Here is a 10753-nt window from a genome sequence, read left to right as displayed (position 1 = left end):
CTTTCATGCTCAACACAGGAGCCAAAGTGTTGGATAGTAATATCAGGTTCTGAGTACAGAATTTGTAAGCTGTTTGTAGTCCTGCATTTCGGTTATGATATTACACTAACACAAGCATTTTAAAAACAATTTCATGGTACAGAAATCATACCCCATTTATATCTCGCATATAAAGTGTAACCTGCTAATATTATTTAATCAGCTTGATGGAAACTGTTAATCATCTTTTGTGTTTTTCAGTTTTTCACAGCAAGCCTACTCAGGTGTATCTTTGGCTTTAGCTGCAGCAATTAGATTCACCCACAGTTTTCTAATGTATTGTTTCTTACAGCAGGTGACCAATGATTTGTACTCTTTTTTTTTTTGTACCGAAAGTAGATGATATGCTTCCTGTCTAGTCTCATTTCTCGCTCTCTGCGCTGCCTTGTAGGCATGAATTAAAGCCTTTTTTTGCTTGGATACAACTTTGATCCAACCATGGTTTTGACGGAATGTTCATCTTGGCTGGTTTTCCTTTTGAAGGGCAGACCAAAAACGTCCTCAGCCTCTGTACCAGGTCGTCATACATTTTTAGGGGGTCATTTGCATCTAAGTGGGCCTTAAATACTTGACAGAGCGACTGCAGGTTTTCAGTTGTCAGAATTTCCTTTACCTTTAGTTCTAACATAGGGGACCATCTCACCTGACGACCATAACATTCCAACAAAGGGTAATGTATAGGCTGTATGGATTGTAGTACTTCAGTACCTAAACAGGTCTGCAAGAGTAAAGGAAAGTGGTCTCCCTCAAGGTAAGGAAGAATTTGAAAGCTAGGCACCTGTGAAAGCAAGGCACTATCGACCATCATGTAATCAACTGTACTGGTTCTCATCCCGGCCATGAATGTAAATTCACCAGGGATGTCTCCTCTGATCGAACCATTTAAGATGAACATGCTTAATCTGGACACAAATTTTGTTAACAGAACCCCTGCATAATTTGCATTCTTATCTTTGGATCTTTGTGGTTGATAAATATGACTTCTGACCTCTTCCGAAGTCATCTTATATTTTGTTGCCAAGGAAAAGTCATCAGGTCCTAGTCGCGCATTTAAGTCACCAGCCACCAGAACCTTAGCTTCAGGGTAGTTAACAATGAGAGACTTCACATATTGCTCTAGCCTCCACCAGTTTTCTTCTATTGTTAGATGGTGGGAGATAGGAATTTATAATCAAAAGGCTGCCCCCAGTCCAAGTCATAATGACAGTGTATCTATGATCATGTGCAAATTCCTGGGGGGGCCCAACTGGCACTCTGTCATGTGGCTTGAAGTATCATGTGGGAAGATCAGTATTTTCCATTGATGCTTTTAACTCCTATCTGCTGAGTTTCAAAAGATTGTATGCAGCAAGCTTGGGCCAAACCAGACAAGATATTGGGAGTTGTGTTGTTGTTGTTTTAACGTAATAATCAAGCATATGGGAAGATGGGAGTGCAGTTCCAATAGAGTTTGTGACACAATGGGAAAGTGGTGGTTCTTTTCCCTCTGGGCCATTTTGTCAATGTGAAATGACCTCGGAGGAGTTGCTGTGTGTCCCCTTTTGGGAAAATATATGGGTGTAGACACATGTACCTGTATATTTGCCCCAGCAGGGCAAAAATCAGCACCTCAGGGCCATTTCAGGTTGGAAATCAGCAGGCTTTCACACTACAATCCCAGCTGGAATTAGGACCCTGCAGATCTCGCATTTTTAAAAGAATGTTGGGTGCTTTGATCATAATACCTCAGTGTCTCATTTGGTTGGTCCACTTCCTGCCCAGCAATTGCTGAAACTGACCACTATGTAGTGATAATATAAGACATCTCAAAGGGTTGTCTTTATCACAGCAAGCCTCCCCAGGTGCACTGATGATGTTCGAATTCCTCAGATCCCCACCTCACTCTGGCCTATGGCTGGAAGCATCACATGAAAAGGCTGAGAACGTCCCTGCCAGTCATGTAGCCTACTGCCAAAGTTGCTACCTTTCCCACAAGCTCATGTGCTTTTAGGAGCAACTTAACAGGCTGAAATAAAGCAGGTGAAGAATTTCATTGGGACCATCTGAGCAGTAGAGCACTTACTTGGTATGGCAGTCCAAGGTTAACCCTTTGGCAGCTCCCGTTAAAGGAGGTTAGGTAACAAACAGTTGGTATAAAAAGACCTTACCTGTCAGAGATAATATTGAGGTAAGTGGACCAATTGGGGGGGGGGGGACTGTGTAAGATAATGGCATATATTTATTTCCCACTGTTTTCTATCCAAGCAAAAGCTTCCCTTGCTATATTTCTGCCTATGGGGCCGCTATTCATGTCATAGAACCACAGAAACCAATGACATGCTCTAAGAAAAACAACATCCAGATTTAAATATGTAGTTATCCAAGCAATTAGGGATATCCTGTAAAACTAGGACAGGAAAATATCTAGGTGTATGGATACAGGAAAATAGCAAGATAATAAGTTGTTACAACCACACAATATTATTGACTAAAGTATCAGGTAAAATGGAATTTTGGTCTAGATTACCTTGGTCGTGGCTGGGCTGAATAGTTTGGCTCAAAATGTCTGTTTTGCAAAAAATACTGTATTTATGAATCTACCTCTATAGGCTATCTTAAAATCTGTATGGGAACAGACTATGTTGAACTAGTCAATGTAATACTAGCAGCTGCAAGAAAATGTATTGCTGCAAAATGGAAGACTGAAATCTTGCCTTCAATGATGGACTGGTATAGAAGAATCTGGAATATCATGACAAAGTTTGCGTCTGGTGGTACTTTTAAGACGAACAAAGTTTTATTCAAAGTGTAAGCTTTCGTGTGCAATGCACAAGTCTTTATCACAGCACACAAAAGCTTACACTTTGAATAAAACTTTGCTGGTTTTAAAGGTGCCACTGGACTCAAACTGTGTTCTGCTGCTTCAGACCAACATGGCTACCCACCTGGAATATCATGTTGTTAAGAAAGCAAAGAGAAAGAAAGAAAAAAAATCAAAATAATATATCTGTAAAAAACTGGATACAGTTCATCACATACTGGAAGAAGTTGTTTCTGGATAACATACAGCCTTATGTATCATTTGATTTAAAGAAATTATTTAGAAAGAAAAAAACAAGAATGGATTCCCACCAGAATTATTTTGATACACAATCAGTGCAGAGAGCTTGTGGCCCACTAGGTGGCAGCAATCCCTAGCTGGGCTTTGTGAAACTAGATCTCTTGTATTGTGCTCAATAGAATAATTTTTTTAAGTGACAGGTCTTTGTCTGACACTAATAAATGTTCTGTTTCTAGCTTGGACAGAGAATGTAGTCATCTGAAATAGATTATGAGCTCTCTTCACTGTTGGCTTCCTGCGTCTTATGGAAAATCGCACCCCAAGTTAAAATGACTGCTTCAGTCTGTTTACACGTCCCCTCCTCAGAGGACCCAGCATGCTTTACTGGTTGTCCCAAGAGGTTTGTTGCCATTCATGCACTGACAGTTTCTAAAGACAATCTCAGTCCAAACCTACAGCTTGCTTCTAACACCTCCTCCTGCTTCCCACCTCCTTAACATTAATTTTCTGTCTTTTTATTTATTTTTACCAGAGGCACATGATAAAATAATTATTTGCTAAGGACCCTGTGCCCACTTTAGGTTTCCATATGGGGATTTTCAGGGGCTATTGTGTAGGTCAGGTGTCCCCAGCCTTTTTGAGCCTGCGGGCTCCTCTGGAATTCTGGTGTGTGCATCCACAAGCTGTCTACTCCTAGAGGCGAAACCGACCACACCAGTGCCCATTTAGAAGTTTGTGAGGTTCTCTTAAGACTAAACTGTACTTGGATTTGCCATTTCTGGCTGCAGGTGGAGGACTGTATGATTGCTTCCTCATGAGAAAAAAATGGTTCTTCGACACAAAAAATAAACCCCCTTGTCTCTCACAACTGATTAGATTACTGTAATGTGGACTTGTCCTTGAGCACAGTTTGGAAACTCCAGCTGTGTTGCCACAAGACCTTGGCAAAGGCAGAAGGATCCTATTTACTTAATAGTGGAATAGTTATGCTGGCTCCATCTCTTTCTAGGCCACCCCCCCGAGTAGTTTTAGCCTTTAAAGCCCTAAATCAGAGGTTCCCGAACTTATTTGGCCTACTGCCCATTTTTCAGGGAAAAAATTACTCAGCACCCCCCTGGAAATCTACCTTCAAGAACTGGACAAAAAGATGCAGTGACAAATTGGCATATGGTAAATAAAGATGTTGGCCTGAAGCCAGAGGCCAGCAGCAACCACCACACAATAGCCCGGCAGCAACACCAGTCTTACAAGGGTGCACATGCATTTGCAAATGCATGACTGTGATTGGCTGTGGGGACCCCTCTCCCCCTCCCTCCCTGATCCCAGGGAAGACCAGGAGAAGGCAGGAAAGGGCTGCTTTAGATGGGTTCTGGACTCTTCTTTCTTTATGCTTCCACTGCCCCCTTATTTTTATTCAACGCCCCCCAATTGCACCCAGGGCTCCTACTGCCCACCTGGATCGTCCCAGCACCCCCCAGGGGGCAGTATTGCCCACTTTGGGAACCAGTGCCCTAAATGGTTTAGGGAATCTCAGAGAGTGTCCACTACCATATTAAAACCAGAGATCAGCGAATGAGGCCCTGCTTCAGGTTCCATTGTTCAGGAAGGCCACTTTGGCCTGCATGTACAACTGGGCCTTTTCAGTGGCCTGAGAAGTAAAATGTTTTCCCTGAAAGATTTACCTGTTCAATCTTTAAAAAATATTTGTATTCAGAATGGCCTTTTAAAATATCGATTACATCCTCTTACGGATTTAAATGTTACTGTTATGTCATAAATATGTGAGTATTTATGAATAGTATTTTGTAATAGTTGATACTGTTGTATTTTTGAAGTGGCTAAAACGTAGCCTATAAATTCTGGCAAATAAACCTAGTTTTATTGGGTGTAGGGAGTTTTTGCACCAGCGCAATCATACAACTATCTAAAGTGGAGAGTCCAGGAACAGTTTTACCATGTGATGAGTTATTGTCTATTGAGGAAAATCCCCAGTTCTTTGTTGTCTGGCTTTTAGTAACAAGAAGTTAGCATGGAGGCTTGTTTTGACTACCCTGGCTGGTAGCCATGGATAGACCATAGATTCTGAAATCATGTGTTTTATGTATTTATTTTGGCAGTTTATACCCTACCACATAGCTTTATAGAGCCTTCAGGGTGGTTTACAGCAGGGGTTCCAAACCTTTTTGAGCCTGTGAGCACCTTTGGAATTCTGACACAGGGTAGTGGGCATGAAGGGTTGCCAACCTCCAGATGGTGGCTGGAGATCAATCTCCTGGGATTACAATATATCTCCAGGTGACAGAGAACAGTTAACTGGAGAAAATGGTTGCTTTGCAAGGTGGACTCTATGGCACTGTACTCAACTGAAGTTCCTCCCCTCACCCCACGCCCTTCAAGCTCCACCCCCAAAATCTCCAGGTATTTCCCAATCCAAAACTGGCAATCTTATGGGCACAATGTACACCAAGGAAGCCCAAATGGCAGGAGAGGAGAGAGATAATTTAAAAATACACTAGAAAAGAGGGGTGAGAGAGAATAAAACAAGCACTGTGGTGGCACCTGCCACTGAAACGATGTTAATTTAATCTGCATACAGATCTTCAGTGGCCAGTGGCAAGAGGCCACCCACTTTCTAAAAAACTTGCTGAACGCCAAGGAAGATGTTTGCAGGTGCCATGGTGCAAAGTATTGTAAAATAACCTTTTAAAATACACGAAATGTGTGTTCATATTTGTCCTGTTTTAGAGCAGCAATTTATCTCATAACTGAAAATATCACAATGAAGCAGTCTATGTGTAGACTATTTGCAAGTTGTTCCAAGTATTTTATGCAGATAAGTCCTTGAGTCTACACAAGTAAAAATGTAAACTCAGAGGCCTAGAGCACGGACAATAAAAGCAGAGAACTATCTCATTTGTTAGAGTTTCATACAGTGTCAGGATTAAGATTTCTGATGGAAATCGAGATAACCACTATTTTGAGCGTGTCAAGCTTCCCTCACTGATGGTGTGAGTTAGTCAGGGAATTCCCAAGAATGTCACATGTGCATCATGGAGTCCAGAGGGAGACAGGCTGCAAGACTCGTTTTCCCGTTATGAGTACTACCCTTTTACAATGAACTGAATAGTGAACCATTTGTTTCATGAACCCTCTGGGCTCCAATCTTCTCATTGGTTCCTTATTGGATGGCTGCCTTCAGCTGGAATGGTGAGTACTGACCATACCTTCTCATACCCTGTGGAACTGCTCTTAGGCCTCAAACAATAAAATAAGGACAGGCAGAGCCTTGCTTCCCGTGCCCCAGTACACTATAAGAACATACTGCTGCTACCAGGCCAAAACATGGAGGTACATTTGGTTCTGGAGCTCCTTATTTTTCTTCAAAATTAAGAAGCAGCACAGAGAGCTCAGGTGTCCTGAAACGCCTGGGAAATGGCTGCATCATTCTTGCCTCTTCACAAAAGCGCCTCAGCAGGAGTTCCTAAAATGGAGGATTCAAAAGGAGCTGAAACTCGATGACTTTTTCTGTGTAGGCCCCCAGTGTGGGACTGGCTTTTCAAACTTTGCAACAGGTGGTCTTTGGCTAATGGCTTGGGCCCAAGAACAGATTTCTTCCCTACCACCGAAACTTGGTTCGTCGTCCTTTGCCTACCAAGAACAAAAGGACACAGAGACTGGTTCTGAGGAGGGGCTGCTTGTCTGCTGCACAACTGATGTGAGCATACAGATATGAATAGGCTATGGCTAGGCCAGAGCCTCAGCTGTATCCAGTGACCCTTATCCATCCCCAGTACCCACTGATCTCCCACAACTGGAAGATATCCCCCACACGCGCTACTCACAGCAGGGATCTTCCCCATATTGGCTTGTCACCTGAGAGGCTGACAAACAATAATGCAATGAACAGATGAAATGGAGTATGCTGCACAGTCCCTCATCTATTTCCTCTGTTGTTATCATCACCACAGTCCCATACAACATCTTAATACACACTTGTCCAGGAAATGTCAGCCAGAAATGTACCCATGGTCCTTTGGGCAACAGCAGCCCCGCCCCCTCCTGTCAGAGGCTAAATCCTGTTGGGCCACCTGGTGGTGGATTTACATTCATCAGTAAACAGTCTGTTAATAAATATATCAGTGGTTTTGTTATGTCTCTGGCAGTGAAGAGCACAATGCTACACGTATGCACACCTGGTGGGGTAGGTTTGGCTATGGGAAGAAGAGGGTTAACACCCTGTGTATTGAGAAAGAGTCCTAGACAGGGGATTTGCCTGTTACAGAAAGAGGCATCAGGGAGCTGCTCTGTTCAGAGGAAGATGTCCAAGTTACAACTAGAAGCTTCAGAGCTGGAGAGTTCCTCAGTCTCAAGATTACACCTTGATGGCTAGCAGTGGATACCATTGCAAGCAAGAATTTTAGCCAGCTTTACTTCCTGCTTCTCAGTTCGTTTGGAGACTGGTAGCCTCCATCTTTGGTTGTGCATTACGGAAGTGGCCAAGGGTTGCAGAGTTCCCCACTTCTGTCGGGTTGTTGTGCACCTGGTTCTAAAAAAAATGGATGCTAAAATCGCTATGACAACAACACTTCCCCTACAAACTACACAAGCAGCAGCCAGAAGTATCAGGCCTGTGTGGAAGGGAGCCCTCTTCAGTCAACCATAGAAGCTCTCTCTGCCTCCCCTTTTCTCACACTCACACCCTGCTCCCCTGGCCCCCCGCCAGAACAGAGATTGTCCATTTTATGTTCTTCATAGGTCACCAGATGTCAGTGCTCCTGGGTTCTCGCTCAGCACGGGGCACTTCATGCATTCTCCGACTGCGGGCTTTTCGCTTCTCCCCCAGGTGCTTCCACTTTTGATTCTTGGCCTTGACACTAAGTGGAGGGGGTAGCGGTGGCTTCTTCTTGGGCTGGTGGCTCTTGTGGCTCCACAGCTGCTCACACACCTGGTCCATGGTGCTGAGATTGGGATGATCCACTAGCTGCAGGAAATCCTGGTACCAGAGCTTGCGATGGAAGGGCTGTGTGGGTTCCTCTTCCCAGGAGAAGGAGAGGGACTCAGCCTGCTGGGCATGGATCACTTCAAGCTGAAGGTGCAGCAAATTCTGTGTGAAGCCATGTTCTGTGGCATGACAGTGGTAGAGGCCAGCATCTTTGCGCTGCACGCTGCGCAACAGGATTCCCCGCTCCATCTTCATGACTCGATCATCCAGCAATACCTACAGGTTAACATGGAGGAATGGAGATGAGAACAGGAGAAAGGATGTCAGGATGGCTGGAAGGGTGAGATGAGGCAGGCAAGAACAATGGCTGAGGAGTCTGGAGTAGGAAGGTCCCCTCAATGGCACTTCTCAGTGCCTGCTTGGAGACAAGACTATCAACAAAGGGATTCAAGGTGGGCAAAGAGCCTCAGAAAGGAAATGCAAAAGGAGATGGGTGCCAGCGCATCTTGCACAATGTATTGCACGTATGGCATTCGCTGGAATGGAAGCAGGAAGATATTTGAGAGACAGGAAAAGCTGAAAAGGCACCTCCCTCCAGAAGGACAGGTGACATGGCTTCAGGAAGAATCAGGTGATTCTATCAGTCTTGCTTCTCATTTTCCCCACCTACTCTACATGCACACAGTTGCGAAGCTCATACCTCCTTCTGGATGGCACTGCTAGTTTTCTGGTATGTCCATAAAATCTGGGCCTTCAGTGACTTAGGGAGGCATTCCAGGAAGACACTGCTGCCTTCCACTCCAAAAACCTTCTTTTCAGGCACACTACTTCGCTGGGGATCTGCACACAGATAACACAAAGTCTGGCTCTTGCGTCTGATTTACACTTAACACGTACAAGTGAGGGAAAACATGAAAAAATATGCACATATGCCCAGGCCAAAAGTGAAGCTGGACATTTTGTAATTCAAAGGTGAAGCTGGACATGAAGAAATGGCCATATGAGTATAGCTCAAAGGGAAACAACAGAGTTCCCTTGCCATCTGTGGAATATTTGGATCTAAGATTAGGTCCCTCCAAAGCACTCTGATATATGTTTAACATTGCTATATCCCCAGAATTTGGGAAGACGGTTAAGGGAAGGTATTTCTCTAAGACAAAAGGGGCAGAATATGGTTCATCCTTAAGTGGGCTTAGACTGTGTTTCGTGGCTTAGTAAAGTTGGTGTCCCCCCACCCTTCATCTCCATGCTTCCCTCTCTGTCTCTGTAAAAGGAATCTTATGAAACAAAAGTTCCTTATTATTTAAATCTCTTAGTGGGAAAGAAACAGCAATTAACAGAAGCTAGATTTAAGTTCATTCCTTTTCTTTGGCCCAGCGTCAGGGTACTCTCTACAGAACAATGCAACACAGAGACACACAGTCAACACTTTCTGGTTCTGGCATAAAGTCTCATATTTCATATGTGAGAAAGAATTTGTGTGTGTGTCTGCAATCATAAGGACACTTTGGAAGTAAGCCCCATTAAATAACATGGGCCTTACATACAAGTAGTCCTTCTTAGGATTGGTCCATGTGTCTATGGAAGGTATGTAGGAGAAACACAGTCTGCTCTATGTAGCACTAGTTCAATCCAGTGAAGAAGAGATTGGATTTATAGCCCACCGTTCACTACCTGAAGGAATCTCAAAGCAGTTTACTACCCAAAGGTGTCTCAGAGCGGCTTACAATCTCCTTTCCCGTCCCCTCCCCACAACAGACACCATGTGAGGTAGGTGGGGCTGAGAGAGCTCTTTCAGGAACTGCTCCTGAGAGAACAGCTCTGAAAGAACTTATGACTGACCCAAGGTCACACTAGCAGCTTCATGTGGAGGAGTGGGGAATCAACCCTGGTTCTCCCAGATTAGAGTCTGCACTCCTAACCACAACACCAAACTGGCTCTAAAGTGCAATAAACATCCTATTCAAAGGCTAGGACTTGTGTGATTCGCAGCTATGGATGCACTGAACTGAGTACAAGTGTTGCAATGTGTGGGTGCTTGAGAACACTCACCTCCAGAACACAATGTATTGGGGTCCCCATTCCTCACATCCTGGCGCCGAAACCGCCTACGGGGGAGGAGGGAGAGCAGAAAGATTTCTCAGTATGTCATAATAAAGGAGTGTGTTACATTTCTAGAAGATGAGCATGAAGCAACCCATCATTGTTCCATGAAGGTGCCCTGGAGGCCACAGCACCTGAAGCCTGAGACTGCACTGTGCACATCCAGCATAACTCTTGGACAGATATATCCAGCCATCTACTGTAGCAGGGAATCATAATTGAGGTTGGGATTGGGAACCATTTGCAGGTCCTTGGTGGTCAAGCAGTACATGTGCCTGCTATTGGGGGGGCAAGACTGCTTCTGGATACCAGCAACATCTGCCCTGCAAGCAATACTCTTCAGCAGATAAGTATGGACACTGGGCATGCCAATCAGTTATCACATCTCCTGATTAGGGGATGAAGTCAGCATCAGATTGGTACATGAAGATTTAGGATATATTTGTCATGGAAATTTTTTTGGACCAACAGATGCAGATCAAATCAAATCAAAATATCTCTAATTTTGTTGAATTGTGGTCTCCTATAATTGAATGTATAGCAAATAATGATTCTCTCTTCCATTTCACCCACCCCAAACAGTTCTTAGTTTTGCAGTGCAGATATGTAGTTATAGCTCTAAATACAAT

At 44.0% G+C, this 10753-nt stretch overlaps 1 protein-coding gene across 1 annotated transcript in view; it reads right to left on the bottom strand.

The window, feature by feature from the left end:
* Positions 1-7006: 7006 nt before the first annotated feature.
* Positions 7007-10753, bottom strand: part of SEMA3B (semaphorin 3B) — a 44139-nt gene continuing 40392 nt past the window's right edge. The window contains exons 16-18 of the mRNA XM_015412941.1: positions 10074-10129; positions 8722-8861; positions 7007-8297 (exon numbers count right to left, since the gene is read on the bottom strand). Coding sequence (XP_015268427.1) covers positions 7836-8297; positions 8722-8861; positions 10074-10129 — 658 coding nt within the window. The 3' untranslated portion in view covers positions 7007-7835. The remainder of the gene's footprint in view (positions 8298-8721; positions 8862-10073; positions 10130-10753) is intronic.

This window comes from Gekko japonicus, unplaced genomic scaffold (genome assembly GCF_001447785.1).
Source record: "Gekko japonicus isolate JY-2015 unplaced genomic scaffold, Gekko_japonicus_V1.1 scaffold1800, whole genome shotgun sequence".
Taxonomy (NCBI): domain Eukaryota; kingdom Metazoa; phylum Chordata; class Lepidosauria; order Squamata; family Gekkonidae; genus Gekko; species Gekko japonicus.
This window is presented reverse-complemented; position numbering and strand designations above follow the sequence as displayed.